We start from the raw sequence: 20688 nt of genomic DNA on the forward strand, positions 1-20688 counted from the left end.
AGAATGCTTAGGTTGCAAATAGTCTGCTTCCACCTGACACAGTGACAAGGGAAGCGAATGAAATCAATGATGAGGATATGGAGTTTAGGTGGTATTCCAAGAGATGACTTTGGTCTTTCCAATTTTTATCTGATAGTTTTCATTGTACTGAAATCTGTTAGAAAGACTGCACTGTATGAGAAGAATTTAATGTCCTCCCTGAGGCAGGTTGGAGTCCCTCTTATCTTCCTGCCTCTGCCCCAAGTAAGTCTGGAGTGGAATAGCTAGTGGGTGACCTTCCCATCACCTGCCAATTGAGACCCTTAAGTGGGTAATTAATTTAATGTCGTTCTCTGATTAGCTGGCAACTCTGGATCTGTGATCCTGGAGAAGGTATGTCGCTGGCCATCTAAGTGGTTGATTGGTACTTAATACCACGGGCTATCACCAAAGGCAGCAAGGCAGGGCTCTGAGGCGACTGCACCTGGATTAAATTCTACCACATACAGTTTTAAAGGAAGTTTCAAATTGGGTGGCAATTGTCTGCAAAATAAAAAGATTTATAATTGAGCATTTCTTTGAATCAGATCACACAGATCCATAATAGTTCCATTAGGATCAGCTTAGCAGTGTAACAATAACTTAATTATGAAATTTTGATTGAAATATTTTAAATTGAAATAAGGAGTGGAACTGTGGTTTTGAGACTGTGTGTAGTGGTGGCTGACTCTGGCAGTGCCTTTCCTGCTGGCCAGAATGGCAGGATCCCACACCATATTCTGTATTTGAAACTTCATGAAGTATGCACAAGCAAGTTCCCCTCAGAGTCAGCTGGTGGCCCAGCAGTGATTACTCTCCCTGCCATCAGCTGATGGCTTTGAAGGTCCTGGCGCCACATTTAAACACCACCCCTGCACTTGTATCACTCTCTTCAGCCCATCTATCTTCACCAGACTGTGGAGGATGTCAGCAATCCAGATGGCTTGGAGGTAGAGGCAGGAGCTGGTCTTTCCAGCACATCAAGAGCAGTGCAGTACTTTGGCAGAGAGGCTTTGTTGCACTTATCTCAAAGGCATACTGAGGACTGCCTTGTATACATCACTCTCATGCAATCCAATTTTAAACCAACATAATTTCACACTGGTGTAACACAAGATTGGAGGGCCTCAAAGGATGTTAGTGGGCAGCTATTTTAATGAGCACCCATGAGATGTAAATGGCTTTCCCACCACCAGACAGCAGGAAGACTGACCCACCATTGGGAGAATTATAACAGATTTCTAACTGCATGGCTCCTGCTAAATTTTGTGCTCCCGATTGGCACCAAACCCACTATGGGCAGGATGGGAGAATTTCACCCAAGGACTGCAATTTGTTGCAAAGGCAATAAGTATAGCAGATCAATCGAGAGAGACTTAAAACTTAAAATCAATCAAGTAACATTGATCACAGACATGAAATGATGCTGCAAGTGGTAAATACAACACATTTAATATTTTAAGAATATGAAGATAACAAGTGGAAAAACTGAATTTGCCAAAATAACCAAAGTCAATCCAATATAGCAATTAGAACCATAAAAATACAACCTCAGCAAAATGATGAGAATGAAGGATAATACTGTAATCATATGTTAAAAGATAAGAATAAGTCCAATTGCAACAAAAGTAAAATACTACAGATGTTGATAAAATCAAAACAAAACGTTGCAAATACTTAGCAGGGCAGGCAGCATCTGTGAAGAGAAACAAAGATAATGTTTCAGGTTAATGACCTGCCATTCGAACGTATGATGACAGGTCATCAGCTAGAAATGATAACTCTGTTTCACTCTCCACAGTTGCTGCCTCTCCTGCTGCAACTTTCCAGCATTTTCTGCTTCACCTTCAATAATAAAGTTGCAAATCAGAAAGCCAGGATAACAATAGCTTTCCATATCAAGAATCTGAAAAATGAACTACAACGTAATGGACAAAATGGAACAGTTCACCTTTTTCCACCCTACATACTCTCACAGACCATCAAGGAAATAATAGTTGCAGGGAGAAAAAAGGAGTCTAACAAATATCACTTGAAGACGACCATATCTAGGGAAGAAAATGTAATGGAACTAACCCTTTTTTTCTCTGTGGAGGAGAAAGAAACCACGTATAGAACTGGAAACAGGATTACATGGAATACCTGATCTGAAATCCACAAAAGAATGTTTGTGCAACAGATACATAAAATTTGGTTACAGATCTGCTTTTTGTTTTTCTGGGAAACACGACTGATCTCTGGGGATGGTTTATGCTGTTGAAAAGGTGTACAATTTCTGTATGAGAATACTATATAAATGTAAACCACTTCAGTTTACAAATCTGATAAACACTAAAGTCTCAGTTGGTGAGATTATACAAAGTTCTGTATCTTAGCTGCATGTGTCATTCTATTTCTGAAGTTATTCCTAAGAATTGAAGATACAACACAGAAGTGTGTGGTGTATTTTGGTGTATTTATATTCAGTCCTAATTGCTATGAGGAGTTTAGAAATGGAGTTCATATAATGAAAGAACTTACCTTTAAAGAAACAACATTTTGAACAAAATATTTTAATTTTACAATTTGTTGAATTCAAAAATTAAGAAGAAATTGTGCAACAAAGCTTTCACATGGTGTGTTTTTTGCTTACATTCAAAAATTTTGATCCCTTCATCTCTAGACTGCATTCTCAGTTGTAGCAATTGACATGAGTCAGCTCTGCTGTTCTTTGTGCCGTCATTCAGTTTCTGGTATATTTGCTAAATGATGAAAAAATGGACGGTCATGAATGCAACTGCTGCAGTCTTTTCCCAGCTGTTGCTGCATCCTTAACATTGTATCTTCCATGTCTTCCCTTGAGAAACGCAGAGGTAACTGTCGAGCCAGACGAACAGCCTCTCCCTTCAGAAAAGTGTAAACCGATATATTTTAATAAGCATGTGAAATTATAGTCAATTTATTGTGATCTACAAGCTTTGAGTAGAGTTGTGTTACGCATCAAATACACATTCACAACATTAATATATATACATTTGACCCACACATCCTTCTTTCCTTTTCCTCCCTCACAATCTTTAGTCTTTTGCCTCTTATGTGCTGCAACACAATACTTTACGAAGATGTAACAGTCCATGAAGAGGATTATGAATTCCTCACTCAATTATTTTTTCCAAAGCTTCAAACGACTAACTGATGGTACGTAATAAAACAGAATAGATCATGTATTCACCAGGTGAGGGAACTGCAGTTACCAACCTGCACCCTATCACTCTGACACATATCAACATGCCAATCATTTTGTCACACAGATTTCCAGTGTAAGGGTCACTTTGCTTGAAAAGCTGCAGTGTTCCAGACTTGTCAGAAAATAATTTATTTGGCTGTGTCCCAGTCTGATATATTGGTAGGAAATATGGAACTGGAATTAAAACATTTACTTCTTAGCTTCACCATCACGAAGATGTGCAGAACAAGCAGGTTGTGTACACACTTCATGGACCGTGCTCTTTGCCCTAAGTTCTGGCTCTGTGACTGGCAGGAACGATGGGGCAAAGGACAAAGGTCAAGAGCACAAGTACACAAACCAGGCATTCCTGAAACTGGTCTCAGTTTTGAAAACTTGAATACCTTCATAATGGAGTGTATGGTAAATTGCATAACAAAATACAAAGAATAGATTTAAAAACATTTGGCCATAAACTTTAAAATTAACTTACTGCACCAAGTTTGCATAGCAAAAAAAATTAAAAGGAAATATAATTTAAGATATTCAATATTATTTTTAAGAATCAATATATTGACATTCACTTACTGTAGGCAAATGTTTTATTCAGTGAACCATAACTCTGCCTTACAAACAGAATCATAAAATTAAATTTAAAATTTGCATATATCATTCCATTGAGACAGTTATCTTTATGTTCCTTTACCCCATTTCTCAATTCTAGGCTGCTGACAGTCCTCTACTAATACATTCAATAGGCAATTTCTTCGGATAAATCTGGAACAAAAATATCAGCATACAAGTACCACCAAGTCTGGTCCAGCTGAAGCCTGACATCCACCCATATAAACTCACTTTCCAGCAAATATCTTTGGAGAATGGAGGTAGGAAATTTGCACAAATTTACCCTTTCGTTTTCTGATAACTACAGTATCTTTTGTCAATATCCTGGTCGACATCAGTTAACTAATTATATACTAGGGATCAAATTTGCAGTTACGTTACATAATGGCAAACATGATTGATGGACTGCACTAATTACCAGCCTAACCTCATCACCTGTCCATAAAGTAGCCTTCTTGTGCGAAGCCACAATCCGGGATGAGGCAAGAGATGGCATGAGAGGAAAAAAAAGTGGAAAAAAAAGTGCCAGGAATGGTAACGGAAATACCTCAGATCACAACAACATATTACTGGTGAGCAGCGGATGCCAATCAGGCAGAAAGAGACGGCTCAAGGGTTCAGTGACAGCGAAACTGGCCTCCAGCATCTTAGCAGCACTCCAAATGAGTTATGCAGACAAATTTTTATTTCAAGCCACTTCAGATGCATAGTATTTGAAAATTACTATTTGCAACTTTATACAAAAGCAAATCATACTACAAGGGAGTTTTGTATATGGTTGAAATTTTTAAATGTCTCTTGTAGATCAAGTAACCTAAAGGTGCTTCAGTAAATGTGCCAGCCTGGATGTGGACGTGCCGGCGTTGGACTGGGGTAAACACAGTAAACACTGGGGTAAACACTGTGTTGACCCAGCCTGGAGTACCACTGCATTGTACTCAGGTTTGTGTCTGAAACTGATCATATTTCTCAACCTCAGTTTCAGCTATCAATGACAGAGTAGAGGCAATGAATTTCCCCCGAGGAAGGAGGCAAAAATAGAGTGAGGAAGACATTCCATTGCTTTGAGCATTCCCTAGCTGCCAAGTTACATAGGGCCATGGCTAGGAGCATATCAGAACTCCCTCCCCCGTCTTAAAGAAATGAAGGAACCAACGCAGGAGAAAAAGTTAAACACCACATATACTTTTTTTTGAAATAAGACAACTTTATATCACAAACATCTAATCTTATCTAACGTCAGTGTGAATAAACCAATAAAAGTGGCTTCATAGCTTGAATTTATCCTGTTCCATTATCATCAGGATTTTCAATCTAAAACATGTTGACTTCCAAGATGATCACCTGTTAACTTGATGTATTACTTTTGGGGTGTTTTCCACAATTATCTTACCTCCAAATAATTTACAACCTTTAGAGGTCTGCATTGGGATACACTCTGGGCATTTTTATTTAAAATCGCATTCAGAATTTCTCGCAAGTCTGATATACCATAGAAAGGTAAACATCCAGCCATTTCTTCAATTTCCAAATGATGCTCTGCTGTTGAAGCACCTATCCATTAAAGAGAGAAAGGACAATTTTAAATTTGACAGAATTTTTAACATGTATTAAGTATTTGCATGACATGCAAATAAATAAGTGAATACACTTTTAAAGTGATTTAAATGCTAAAACTTAAATAGTGTTAACTTAAGAAACTTTCCTTCTACACCACAATAAACTGACAAGTACAAACGAGCTCTGTTTTGAAATTGAAGTGCTATAGCTATTTCAGCTTAAGTTAACTACAGCTGCAAACCTTTGCAAGGTTTATCAAAAGTTGCCTCAGGCTCTGACTTGCTCCTTTTGTTAACAATTCCCACATGGCCTGAGTGACATTTGGCAACCTCTCGGGGATGGCAATACTAAGCAGATTTAAACAAGGCAGTGTGTCTTTCCCCAAGAAAAGGAATCAGTTGTCAAATATGTTTAATAACAAATTTCATCCAGGGTCAGTGCCTGCATCACCCTGCACAAGGAGCAAGCCCCAGTGGAATGTGTGAGTGACGTATTGCTGAATTGCACATATATGTTATAGAAGATCTTCCTGGCAGGGACACTGAAAAACCATCATCTCAGCAAGAGGAAAATAAATCTTCACATCATGACCTTTCTTGGAAATAACCATTCTGTTTTAAACAGTCTCAAGTGGAAATGTTCGCTAGTTCCATCCACTGAGAGAATCTACTTCCATTAGTAAGATTTATATTGGGTAACATTTTTCTTTCCCTATTTCTATTTTTTCTGTCACAGAAAGGCTCTTTGTATATGAGGCTTATAACAAAATCAAATCATTTGTGCAAAAATTTTATATTGTTCAGTGTCAAAAGATTGCAATTTAACTCAGAAGTTATGATTCTATGCTGGCAGAAGTCAATTTTTCTTCTTTAATGTTTCCTTCAAAACAGAAACCAGCAAAGGCAATCAGATAATAACTTCTGTCTGTACTAAAAGAACCAAGTTTAAATAATGTGTCATTTCCTTCGGTATCCCCCCTTTTTATTAACCCATTAAAGAGAGAGAGATGAACACAATCCAATATCAGAACATCACCAGTGGATGTGGTCAGTGATATTCCTGGTTAGTCCACCAGCAGGCGCACTTAAATGGTTTCTCTTACTACCCTTTTACTTCAGGTTAGAATTTGTCAGAATTAACGGAAGTCGGCAACTTAAATTTAAACGGAGCTGATTTGAACATAAGAACATAAGAAATAGGAGCAGGAGTAGGCCATCCAGCCCCTCGAGCCTGCCCCGCCATTCAATAAGATCATGGCTGATCTGTCGCTGCTCAGTTCCACTTTCCCGCCCTCTCCCTATAACCCTTAATCCCCTCTCCTATCAAAAACCCATCAACCCGCGTCTTAAAAATATTTAGCGAGGCAGCCTCCACCACTTCAACGGCAGGTTCTGAGTGGTTTAAAAAAAGCTACATTCAATAACTAAATCAAACCTCAAAATAGGAATTAAAAAACAATGCCAGTGTGGAATCTACATTGTCCAAGGTGCAGTCTTACAAATTATTATGGAGACAAATATTTTTTGTATAACACCAGCTGAATCTTGGTTTTGTCTTTTGCTGACCGAGTATGTACAAATCATATATCGTTTACCGAACTTTGCTTAAAACATCCACTTCAAAACCACGTGTTAAGATCACTAATATCTTCTTCAAAAATGTTAAATATGGTGTGTAGATTATAAGATTCTAAAAGTGAGAAAACTGACAATCTTTCAACATTTGTTACTGGGAGATTAATGCAACGCAGTTTCCATAAATGGAAATGTTTGTGCTTGTGCCAAAGGCCAAAATTTAACTTTTTCCCCCAGGTGCACAGCTTTGGTTTGATGTGCTGTCACCGCAAATCTGCTGCAAAGGTTAGACCCCTAAAATTTTTTCCATGTGAGGAAGGTGTGCCTGCAAAAAAACTCATGCTCTTTCTTGCACTGACCAGTTACTGACACAGCAAATCTGTCAGAGTAATTTATTGCCATTATTGGGTAGAATGCCTTATCTCTGACACATTTTGCATGTTTTATGGATGATTATGTAAAGTATAGATTGCTGGTGACCCAAAAACTGCATTTACCAGTAAGAAGGTCATGACAGAGAGTGCCTTTACACCTCATAGCTCGTTTTAGTACATATGGCTTAAATATAGTTTATTAGGCTAAAGTAACCTTCCAGTTCTTACCAGCTGGTGAAAAGTACACAAAAGATTGGGTTCTTATGAAAATAACCAAAAAATGAATCCCAGCTTTACCATCATGCACACAACTCATAGATGGAGTGCTTTGGTACAAGAGATTTGAACAATGTCTTAATATTACTAACTCACATTGTTTGTGATTCTTTACCTTATCTGAAACTTGTAGTTACAATATTGGTTACTTAAAATAATAAATATTTGAGTAGGCAGCTCATTGCATTCAAACACAAAACAAAATGAAATTACTACAAAGTTCTCTCTAAAAGGAGATGCTGAAGCTATCCCCCAAAGGATTTTAGGAATGCATCCATCTCATTTCTCCATACAAAAGCCAATCTTTGGATCAAATATACAAATTAACCAAAGATTTGTAAAACCTCTAATTGCACAATTATAAATAGATGCATTGCACCTATAATTCCAGACAATAAACAAAACAGAATGTTATAAAACAATTAAGTCCTTTGATGGAAATAAAAGGATTTATTCTCTGAATTTTATGTTATTGCAATATTTGGTTTATTTTAAGAATGACAACAGAGTTGATCCTTATGTTTACAACATACCTGGTATTAATTGTATCTTAAATCCATTAAATACAAGTCTGGGATCTGTAAAATAAGTTATCCCATTCAATGTTGTGCATTTCTGTTGCATTTTACAGAGACCATCAATATACTGGGGTCCACCAAGCAGGCTGAAAAATATTAGACAACTGGTTAGTCATAGCAATAATAAGTAGTCAAATGCAGTAGTTAAACTGGTATGATAGTTTTATTAAATTCCTAACATCAGTTTGTAACCATCACTGTTTAAGCATTTTTAATAGATGTAGTTGGAAATGAAAGAAGCAATGAGAAAGGAAAGACAATGAATTTGGGAAAAAAAATCTAAAGCTGATAATATTTCAAAACTATAGCTAAAGTTCAGTGCTGTTTGAATTAACAATCACTGTACTAACTTCATAGCAAAATCTTTCCTTATAGGCAAGGAAGTAGTACAGTATTGTTTTGTTGCCCTGTAACACACACACAAAGTTTAAATAAACTAAGCCTGCAATTGTTAAGGGAAGCAGACTCCGAGAGAGTATTTAAAATTTTCTTCAATGCCTTAATTATAGCATATATTGAGCTGAAAATAATCAATGAGAATTCAAGAGTTACAAAATTGATAAGTCATTATTTTCAGGGAGAACTAATACTATATTGCACAATTACTAAATTTTCAAAATTATTGATATTAAAATCCTTAGATTTTAGAAAAGATTACATTTACAATACCTATTAGTTAGAGCTATTGGTGCATCAAGGGTCTCAGTTTGAAAAATGTGATTCTCCATCAGTCTTCTAAACAGTAGAGTTTCCTCCACCCGAAATGGATTTAGCAACATCAGTTTACTTTCAGAAGCAACTATCCATCCATTGTAAGAAGTCAAGCAATTAATGAGATGAAGTCTTTCAGCACCTGAATCATGGCTTTTGGAAAGTTCTTCAAGCCGTTTTTTTAAATGGCTTAAAGAAAATGGAACATCTATTGTCTTACAAGGTGCTTCCAAGTTGCTTTTTTTATGGATTTGTGACTGGAAAAGTTTATCCAAAATCTGCTGGTTTGAAAGTGGTGCATTGTGGCACTTCTTAATAAATTTTGTTGCTGGGGCCAATTTTGGTTGTTTCTCTTCTTCACGTGGATTTCCTTCCATTGCTTTTTTTAGCTGCAAGTTGTATCTGTCTAAGTCCTTTGCAGCTTTTTCTTCATACCTAAAGGAATATTGTTCAATTTAAATACTTGAATGAAAAATATACAAAGGTTCTATAGGGCCAATTATGCTGCACATTTGGATGCACTCAAAATCACTTCTTAGTTGATCCCAAATGCATAGCATAAATTGACTTTTGGCCCAGAGTGCAAGTCCACCCCAATAAATAGGTGTCACACTACTTTGGCTCCAAATTGCAGACAGCGTAACAGCAAACATTAAATATTTCTTTTTTAAATGTTGTTGAAACCAGTAAATCATTTTCAATGGTGGAAAATTTTAAATCAAGGTTTGAATTTTAACTAAGTCAAACAGAACAAAAATTGTTATAATTGTAACAAAACTTGTAATTAACAAGAATCCATTACATTTAATTCAAATTGATCTACTTAGGATAAAGAAAACCATGGGATACAAGAGTCGTGCAATTCCCAATAATTGTAATACAAGTTGAGGTGGGAACAGAATTAAGTGTCTTCTGCTAGGGTGGGATGGCTGGCCATGCATGATCTCGCATTGGACAATTCATTACATACACATGCACAAGTAACCTGGTGAGATGTACAGTGGGGTGAGCAGGACATTGTTGCCCCTGTTGTTACCTCAGGGGTTTGAAGGTCTGGGCACCATATTTAAAGGGCACCCAGAGAGGCATTCACTCACTGCAAGGCGGGAACACCAGTCAGGCTGTCATTCCAGAGGGGGGAACCTACTGGAGATAACAAAATGTTGCAGAGCAAAGGAGTGGCCCCATGCTTCAGAGATGTCTTGCTGCAGGTTTTTCTCCAGGCCATTTGGGAAAGGCAGAAGGTCCTGTTCCCCAGGGATGGCAGCAGGAGGACCTCCATCTGACCAAGGCGGCAGCGCAGGTTAATGCGATGATGCCCACAAACAAACCTGGGTGTCGTGTCACAAAGGACAAATGATCTGCTGTGCTCTGCAAAGTTAACTATCACTGTTCAATTACTGCAAAGTAACATTCACAGGAGCATCAGTCAGTGTAGATCTGGGAGATAGGAAGATTGTGTGCAGGTCTCAGCAGCAGATGTTTAATTGCTATGCAAGCCAAATCCCAGAGGGAAACTTGACTTAATCATCATAATCCCTATTTTGTATTTTGAAACAAGTAGAAACCTACTGATGTCAGTAGCATATAATTCCAATGACACATCTGGGAACTTAAAATAAATGTGAGAGATTTATTAACAAGAGGAAAAGAAAACTTTTGCAGACAAGATTACAATTACACGAAAAAATGTAGTCTTACAAAACATCCCTTATAAAAAAAACAACTTGGTCAGATCTGACAAGTAAACATCTTCATGGCAACACTTTCTTCTAGAATTTTAGCTTTAATAAATCCAGTAATATCACCCAAAGAGAAAACACTGTCACTTTAGTACAGGTATACCACATGACTTCTCCTTCTCTCTATTTTGGAAATCCAAGAACAATAAAGCAGGACTACTTTCTGCAACAATAAACTTTTCTGGCTTGACTGGATGGCTGATGCAAACTTTGCACCTTCAAGCAGAGCTGTTTTGGGAGGTCTTTCCACCACTGCCAATCCAACTCAGCCCAACATCTTTCTTCAAATATCCATCTTCCCTTTCATCTTTGACTCCATTTTCCTTAGCACCTCTTTGAACTGAACCTTTTCAAAATATAAAAATCTTTCAATTATTTTTCCTATTGCTTCCCCTTTCAGGTCAAAAAGCCTTCCATTGCTTACTTATGAAACCGTTGAAAGTTGTAAAAGCCTTTTACTCACCTTTGAAAGTTAACAACTGAAAAATCTTGATCTTTCTCCTAATGCAAAGTTCTAAACTCTATTTACTTACTTACAAATCCATTTTACCACAGTTTCATTACAAATGCATGCATTTAGCACCTCTATCCGTTTTAATTGTCAACTTTCCCAGACAAGTTGTCTGCATTAACCTCTCTGTAGCTCAATCAAAAATTTAAATATACACACAAACAGAGCCATTTTTGTCAATAACACAATCTTCCCAAAAATACAGTTTTAAAATCTGTTCTCACACCTAAATGTATCAATGAAGAACTTTTGAAGGCACACGTGTCCAATCATTGTATATGACATGCACTTCTAAATATGTTCAATTGCATCGTGTTTAAGTTTGCTGCATTTTTATTACACTGAGTTGCTGCAATGGGTGCAAGGATTTGCAAAGTGTTGTACTTCGTTCCCTATCAGATTCCAGTGATATAGTTCTACCAATATGCCATTTACTTTCTCACATCACAGCACTATCATCACCGTGTATCTTGACTTGAATGTGTTTAAGCCATGGCTATCTTTTGTGAATGTGCAGTCTAGAAACACAACAGGCAACTCAGAAGATATAATTCACCTGATTTTTTGAGACTGTTGAGAATGCTGTCTGCAGTGTTTGCAGCCAAGACATTGCATGTTATGCTGGTGTTCTGCTGAGAGTTGTCAGGAGGATGCAGAGGCCACAAGGAGAGTTAGAACAAGTACATGACAGATGGAGTATATGGGTCAGAAACCCAAGGACCTCCTTCGTGGTCTGAAGATTGGAAACCAGTCTTTCCTTGATGTTGACAGAATGGTAAACATGGAAGCCAAATGGACCTGGCTATCCTTGTTCAAAATTAACTGTAAGCTAACATAAAGGTGCAAATGGCAAGGAAGAAGGCAAGTTGCCCTTGCTTGCAAGAGAGATTGAGTGTAGGATTAAAGAGGTCTGACAGGAGTTGACTACAGCCTTGGTTCATCTTCTTACCTAGAGGAGGATAGCCCTCCCATCAAGAGATTTACAACCAATATTCAGAATAGGTGCATGAAGGACGTTACCCATGGCTTGGTGTCCAAAACAAGGAGATACGGTTTCAGTGTTAGAGATAAGTCAAAAACAGCTGTGTAGGAATTTCAACACCTAAAGGCTGATAAGTGTTGGGAGTTTCCATCCCTAGGGCAATAGGAGGGGTCTGCCATTGAGTATGCTGAACTAGTAAAACAAATCAATTTGTAGCTAAAGAGCCCGGACCCTCGAGGATATAAACTGGCACACTGTTATGCCCTTCCTCCCAAAAGCTTTGCTTCTTTCTTCTGTCCCCGTCCCTCTGTTCCTCATCCTCAGCCTCGGTCAACGTTTATGGCAGCTCCCGATCTTGCTATGATCTCAATGTCAGGAAGCAAACCTGCTGCTGCCTAGGCTTCACCGTAGAGAACACATGTAAACATGGTTTTCATCCCGTTAACTCACGACTATTAGTGTGCTCACCATTAACTCCACCCACCCAAAACAAACTGTCTTCCATTTTGTAGCATCATATTTCCAAAATGACTGTTTTGAACACATCTGAAAAATGTTGACCGCCACATTTCTGATCTAGTCCATCACTTTCTACCGCACTCCCATCATGCATCAACTTCCCCCCATCATCTTTGACCAACCCAACAGAACTATTTTTCTATTCTTACCCTTCAGCCTTCCCCCATTGCCCTTAAGTCTACAATCATCACCCACAACATGCCTTCTCTCCCTTCTGAACCTACACCCATTACTGTCCCTATGCTCACTAACTCCTCTCATTATCTAGGCTGCCTGTTTTGTACATTTCCTTCACAACTCTCCCTTTACCCCCCAATCTCAGAGACCATGCACCACCTGACCATGAATATGGACCTGCTACCCTACCACATCCCACTTCCCCTCTCACTGTGACTGTTCTTTATGCTGCCCAATACCCTCAGTTCAACTCCCAGGACCCCACCAATCCTGACCTTTAGGATCATTTTTCTTCCACCATCCCTACACAGCCTCAACACCCAACATGCACTGTTCTTTCCTTCCTCCCAAGGCCCTGCCATTCCCGCCTTGTTTCCCTTTGCGTCTGGATTGTTTGGCCTCCTTCTCTGGACATGATCCCTGCCCCAGTTAAGTGTGGTTTTTTTTCTGTGGACACCCTCTTTTTTTTGCCTGGCCCTTTTGCCTGGGCCCGATTCCATTCTTCCCTAATGTCCCTGCCTCCCTTACCTAGCCTATTTCATCCTTGCCCAGTAGACTCTATTATTCCTCTCTTGGTCATCTTCCCTGTACCTCAAAAAACTGACCCAAACTCAATCATACCCATATAGAACACTCCTGAAAAAGGGCAAGGTAGCTGCCACTGACTGCAAAGTCCAAGAAGATGACTACCTTACCTGATGCACTCCACTTACATGCAGCTGTGAATCTGAAAGCACATAATTCTCATTCACAGAAGACTTAATTAAGGGCAAACTTAATTCTGGCAATTTAGCCTTTTAATGAGAATGCATGACACGCAAAGGGATGGATAGGGTAGAGGTACAGAGACACTTGCCGCTTAGAAAGGATAGCAGGACTAAAGGGCACAGCCTCAAGGTAAGGGGGGGGGGGGGGGGCAGTTTAGATCGGAGTTGAGGAGGAACTTCTTCACTCAAAGGGTGGTGAATCTCTGAAATTCTCTGCCCATTGAAGTGGTGGAGGCTACCTCGCTAAATATATTTAAGTCACGGGTAGATAGGTTTTTGAGGGAATTAAGGGCTATGGAGAGAAAGCGGGAAAGTGGAACTGATCCACTTCAGATCAGCCATGATCTTATTGAATGGTGGAGCAGGCTCGAAGGGCTAGATGGCCTACTCCTGCTCCTATTTCTTAAGTTCTTATGTTCAAAAGACAAGCATCAAGAAACTTGACCCACGTTTAAAGTTCTGAGAATTTAATTACAAAAGTTCATCCTGCCATTTGGAAGCTGAATTTTGCCCCCCACCACCCCCATCCAATTAAGTGCCCTCCCACCTTCTCGTGGTGTCAGAAGATTCTGGCCCATAGGCGAGAATAGGGATGATATCCTGCTGAAAGAATATCAGGCATTAAACTAAATTAATAAACAGGATCTCAAGGATAATGATATCTAGATTACTACTCAAGCTATGTGCAAATTGGTATAGCAGCAAACAGATCAGGATAATTAACATGTAGCTAAAGGCTGGTATGGAAAAGAGGGGTTCTTATTCATGTTCAAATCTTCAAAAAGGAAGAAGCAGTAAGAATGGGATGGACTCTGCTTAGACCAAAATCGGAACAGTGTCCCTACGGAAAGAGTAAATAGGCAGATGGCAACGTCTCTAAAATAACATGGAGCAGATTGGGGTGGGGAGGGGGGCAGTGGGGTGCGGGGGGGTAGATCTAAAAGAAATATAGGCAGTGTTTGTAAACAAAATAGGGCAGGACAACATGTGAAAGAATAAAGGGGAGATATTGATAGCAAGGGGATATAGAGTTATATAACAGGAGTATAAAAAGATGGTTAAGTGTAAAATGACACGGAATCCTATTAAAGTTAAACCATGTAGAGCAATGAATCAGGTCCATAATAAAACATGAGAGCTGAAGGAGCCAAATATAGTCCAGATTATTGACAAAGCCAAAGGAAAATCAAACATGGGAATTAAACACACCAAGATATAGCATATTTAGAAAAGATAGAGAGGGGAAAGGAGATGGACTAGCATCAGCAAGACAAAACTGGAATGCACATGGAGAATGATTAAAGCTATAAAGGATCAATCACACTAATGGATGTCGAGAATAGACCACCGAATAAAAGGGAGCAGAGGAAGAAATATGTAAATAAATCATGAGTAAAAATAGAACAATGATGGGAAATTTCAATCACCCTGATATTATTTGAATAGAAGGGGATAAGGGCATTGAGTTCCTACAATGTGAAATAAGTGTTCTTGTTTTTGTTTTATGGCCTTGTGAACCTGCAATGGAACCTTTAGTGATTGGTGCATTTGTACTCCAAAATCTCTTTGTTTCTCTGTCCCACTGAAATTTGCATCTTCCAATTAATAAGTGAACTCCCTGTTCTTTCTACCAAATTATGCCACCTCATACTCATCTGTGTTGAACTTCATTTGCCAGTTATGCAAGTTTGTTAATGTCTTCCTGCATTTTGTTGCAGTCATCCTCAATATTGACTTTCCTCCTAATTTAGCGTCAACTGCAGATTTAGAAATTGCATTTCAATTCTAAAGTCCAAATCATTAATGTAAATTTGTGAACAGTAGTGGTCCCAGCACTGATTCTTGTGAAACACCTTTTTTCAGCTCTTCTTGTGAAGCACGCTTTACAAAACATTTTCCAGGCGCAACATGTAAGAAGGGCAACAAGGGAAGATTCATTATTTTTTCTAGTAATAGGGAATGAACTTGAGTAGATAAGAGAAAAGTACTTGAACATCTAGGAAATAGTAACCATAATACAATGTGCTTTAAGATAGTGACGCAGAAGAAAGTAGATATGATGAAAATCAGATTAACAGATAAAAAAACAAGCTAAACACTAGTGAATGAATAAAGACAAAGGACCAACTGAGGATTAGGAAAGAGGCGTATATCAAGGACATAGACAACAGAAAAACATGAGGATTTTCATAGTAACTTCACTGCAGTGTTAGTGTAAGCCTACTTGTGACACTATAAAATAAATTTAACCACATGGTAAGAGGGAATATGAAAAAATTAGGAGAGATGGCAAAAATAATCAGGAAGTCAAACAGCAACTATGAAATAAATGATCAAGGAGCATAAAACAGAATAGTAAAATACTTCATAAGCACATTAATATAAAAGGAAGACTACGAAGGGAATAGGATCATTAAACTAGACAGGATATTGCCACTTGTAACGACAGAGATGGCAGAAATATTACTTTGTAATTACTAGGAAGACAGAACAGATAGACATGACATTGAATTATGAGATAAGTGCATTTAATATAAAAAATAGGATGTATTGAATAAACAAATTCAAAAGAGAATAAAACACCTGGTCTGAATGAAGTTCATCTGTCTATTTTAAAATAATCTAAAGGAGATAGCAGAGGCATTACTTCACATATTAGGGAAAAAAGTAGTGCCAGAGGACTGGTGGATAGCTATGATAGTGATGTTTCTATGGGCCATAACTTCTGAACTCCCATGTGGATTCGGGAGGGTATGCCAAAGATGCAGTGAGGAATTCCTCTCGGAAGTTCAAAGGTAAAGATTTACTGAGCAAACTTCCTCTGGGTAATTGCTCTGTGCTGGGAACCATACAAGAAAGAAATTTAAACTTTGGATGGCTCTGACTGTGTAACACTATAGTTATCCAGAAAAGGTTACACAAATTTTAAAAAACCTCAACTTCTGGGTAACTATTTGTAAAGACATAGGCAGCCACCACATGAGACTCTCTCCACCCCCACACCCATCAGAAAGCTCCTGATTATCTCACACCACTGCCAGGGACCCCCTCCCCCAAAGGAACTCCCCTCTCCTGACTGGCCCACGTGATGGGACTCCCCCTACACCCTCCTCCCCCCTCTCCACAGTATTTCAGGCTCTGCAAGGATTCCCTCTGACCTGACTCTTCCACAGACCAGAACCCTGGTGCAAACCCTCCTCCCTCCCCACTGATCACCCACCCTGAATTTGAATCCACCTCCACCTACTAAATCCTGTCCTCCTCCTACCTACCTTGAATACTTATTTTCTCCCTGGCCTGTAAACTTCAAAGGGCATTGAAACTTACCTGGCTTGCAGCAGCTAATGCTGTAAAACAAGGGGGCATGTCCTCCCTTAATTCAGTTCTCCTGCACTCCAACTGGGTTTCGGAGACTCCTGTAGTGTCTGGACCTTGCCAACCTGAGTCCAAAGGTCAAGCGAGACAAGCACGGAAGAAATTTCACACAAGTAAAGGGGCACAGAATGACAATCTGACACTGATTGCCACTCCGAGGAAGTTATGGCCCTATATTTAAGAACAAAACATTTCAGGGGAATTATATACTAATCAGGTTAGCATTGTTAGTAGAAAAAATGCAATCCAAACTAAGGAGAGAATAAAAGAATATCTAGGAACAAAAAATATAACAAACCATCACCATGGATATCAAAAGGAAAACTCTTATTTGACCAACATTAATTTTGTTTGAGGAAGTAACAGAGATCTAGATAAATCATAGTAGATGTGATTTATTTAGATTCTCAAAAGGCCTTTGATAAGATGTCCTATAACAGATTAATGAATAAGGGGTGAATAAATGTGGAGTCACTGAACAAGGGGCAGAATGGATTGCTGGTTGCCTTCTAGACAGAAAGTGGAGAGGAGTTATTCAGAGTGGCAGAAGATGAAAAATAGTGTTCCACAAGGATCAGTGCTGGGACCACTGCTGTTTATAATTTACATTAAAGATTTGGACTTCGGAATCAAAAACACAATTTCTTAAACTGCAGTTAATTCTGGAGAGAATTTGAGAAGGACTGCAACAAATTACAGGAGAACATTAACAAACTTGCAGAATTGGCAAATAATTGACAAATTAAGTTCAACACAAATGAATCCAAGGTGGTTTATTTTGTTATGAAAAATAAGGAGGTTCACGTCTAGATGGGGTAGAGAAACAAAGGGATCTTCGAGCAGAAATGCATTGAACACTAAAAATTCCCCTACAGGTTTGCAAGAATAAAAGGAAACCAAGTACTAGGCTTTATTTTTAGAGGGAAAAAATTGAAAAGTAGCAAAGTTATACTATACCTACATTGAACTTTGGTTAGACCACACTTAGGAGTACTGCATGTAACGCTAGCTGACATTTTATGAAAAGGATAAAGGGGGTGTTAGAAGAGGTGCAGAGATTTACAAGGATGATACCAGATGTATGGACAAAAAAACAACAGGATGGATCCTGTTTCTCATGAAAAAAAGGGCTGGGGGGTAACCCAATAGAGGTATTTAAAATTGTGAAGGATTTTGATAGACTGGATACAGAGGGAATGTTTCTTTTTGTGGGGAAGAGCATAATGAGAGGCCAGCAACTAAAATAGTCAAAGAAATTTAAGAGGGAATTCAGATGAAATTTCTTTACCAAAGAGCAGTTAGAATGTGGAATTGTTTACAACAAGCAAATAAGACAGATACATTTAAGGGGAAGCTAGATATACATATGAGGAAAATAGTAGACTTTGATTAGGATAGATGGGAGGAGGCTTGTGTGGAGCATGGACACTAGCATGGACTGCTTGGGCAGAATGGTCTGTTTCTGTGCCATATATGCTATGTGATCATACATGTTTGTGACCTTTCAAGTCACCATCTTGCAAAATTAAAAATGACATTTGAAGATAGTTACTCAAGTATTGTCTTTTACTTTTAAGTATTTGAGCAATCATTCTGCATATCACAATGATCAATCACCACAAAATGTCCATATTCTTTAGAATTCTAAGGTGTAGAATTATCTGGTGTAGAAGTACTAACTGAAAATAATATTTTATCCCACTCGTGTGATGAGGTGAGATCAGCTGAGGAGATTAAATACGTTGTCATAAAGGAGGGGTTATATTGTAATGACATGGTAGTTTCTGTTTTATGCTACGTTCATTGGTTCTGAAAATGAGCACAAGAATCCAGCATTAATGATAAGAAAGCCTAGAATTCATGCACAAAAAATGTCATAAAATAGTAGATTCTTGAATGGAGATTACATTAAATGTTTAGATTTGATTGTAATTTAAAGCTACAATTAGAAAGATTTTAGTGATAATATAGTACAGTATTCCAAACAGCTTGCTATTTCTTCTGCCAGTTTTATGCTTTAATTCCTGAATGGAATCAGGATAAGTTTTTTTTCTGAAAAACTGAAAATCAAATCAGAAACAAACACAGATTTCTACATTTTTTTGGGATACAAGCTCATTCATTAAAAGCTTTGAAAATACTGACAATTTCAACATGACATTTTTTTGTATTATTTACAGTGTAAGACGTAAAAAATCACAGTTGTAGAGCCAGGTTTCCAACCTGGGCTGTTAATTTCCTGATTTGAAAATGGATATAATTGTGTTTGAAATAGTCCAGAGAAGATTCACTCAACTCATTCTTGAAATGAAAGGCTTATCTTATGGAGAAAGGCTGAAAAGGTTGGGTCTCTACCCACTGGAGGTTGGAAGAGTGAAAGGTGATCTTCCTGAAACATGCAAGATCCTGAGGATAATTGATAGAATAGATGTTTCCTCTTGCAGGGAAGACTAAAGACTAGAGGTGTAGGGGTGGAATTCTCCCTTTTAACACTATGTCTCATGTCTCAGAGAAAATATGAAGCATTTTCCACTGTGAAGGCAGTGTCAATAGAAGACTGTTAACAGAACATCAACAGCAATAAAACCATCACAGAAATGTAATCAAAAATTAACAGAGAGCCTGGCAATGTTGCTTCTTCCATAAGACAACACTAATTGCAAAGTGCAGCTCTCAAGTGATAATGTTTCAGTACAGTAGCTAAATGATGGAAATCACATTTGGTGATATTACATCTATAGAGACAATAGCTTCATTGTTGAACCTCTTTAAGTGATCTATAAACACAACTGGAAAGACATTCTCTCAGTTTTATATTTGATAAGTTATGAAGTATTCACATTTAATTTTAAAACCATACTCTGTTAAAAGCTATATATTCACCACATATTTATAGTTGTATTTTGAAACATTAAGTTTGGATTTAGGGTACAGTTTGCTACACTTCCAGTACTAAGCACTGACATTCTCCAATCATTAGACTGAGCCCGCAGAGAACAGTTGTCAAAAATCCACAGAAACAGGCTAATGATGGTTGCACCTGGAATTCATTAACCCACCATAAAATTTAGCACCTATATTGTAACTTAAAAAAAACATTACAACACAGTTACATGCCAAATTTAATTGCAAGAAATTATCTCTCCTATTAAGGAAATATATTTTAGTGTGTACTACAATTTACTGTTTCCTGTTAAGTATTGAGAGATAATCACTTTTCATTTGAACATTCAAAGTCAATTAAGTGCAGCTATGGTTAAAGATTTAAAAAATAGATTTTTTTTCTTCAACAGTTGTAACTAATTATGATTTACCCAATTCACATATGGTACCTTTATTCAGTTCAACCTATTGAATCTAAGTGGGGTCCTGGGACAAGCAATAAATCATATCCAAGAAGCAGTGGAGAGACTGCTTCAACTATAACTGTTGAGATAGAAACCATCTGCTACCTGTACAGCTGGAGGGGAAAAAAATCACTTCAACAGAAATTTAATCCTTTAACAGAGTTACAGCTTTGACCTGACCACTGAGTTATGTACTGTTACCAATTAAAAACTCTGCTTCATTTTGTATTATGCAAGTCTTTGGTGTGGTCACCTCTAGACCTTGCACTAATTATCCCCCAATCTCCATTCATTTCCCTCCACAAGAGGTGCAGCTAAAGGCATGACAGACTCTCCTATAGTCACCAT

General features: G+C 38.1%; 1 protein-coding gene across 4 annotated transcripts in view; it reads right to left on the reverse strand.

The window, feature by feature from the left end:
- Positions 1–1469: 1469 nt before the first annotated feature.
- The window catches only part of pms1 (PMS1 homolog 1, mismatch repair system component), a 97417-nt gene continuing 78198 nt past the window's right edge, over positions 1470–20688 (reverse strand). For 3 of the 4 annotated variants that reach the window (XM_080198826.1, XM_080198827.1, XM_080198825.1), the window contains 4 exons: positions 8879–9355; positions 8165–8295; positions 5241–5401; positions 1470–2901 (listed from right to left, as the gene is read on the reverse strand). In XM_080198826.1, coding sequence (XP_080054952.1) covers positions 2737–2901; positions 5241–5401; positions 8165–8295; positions 8879–9355 — 934 coding nt within the window. In that variant the 3' untranslated portion in view covers positions 1470–2736. The remainder of the gene's footprint in view (positions 2902–5240; positions 5402–8164; positions 8296–8878; positions 9356–20688) is intronic. The other variant, XM_080198828.1, reaches the window with a different exon arrangement.

Source organism: Carcharhinus amblyrhynchos, chromosome 11 (assembly GCF_965287045.1).
Source record: "Carcharhinus amblyrhynchos chromosome 11, sCarAmb.v2.hapA, whole genome shotgun sequence".
In the NCBI taxonomy this organism is placed as follows: Eukaryota; Metazoa; Chordata; class Chondrichthyes; order Carcharhiniformes; family Carcharhinidae; genus Carcharhinus; species Carcharhinus amblyrhynchos.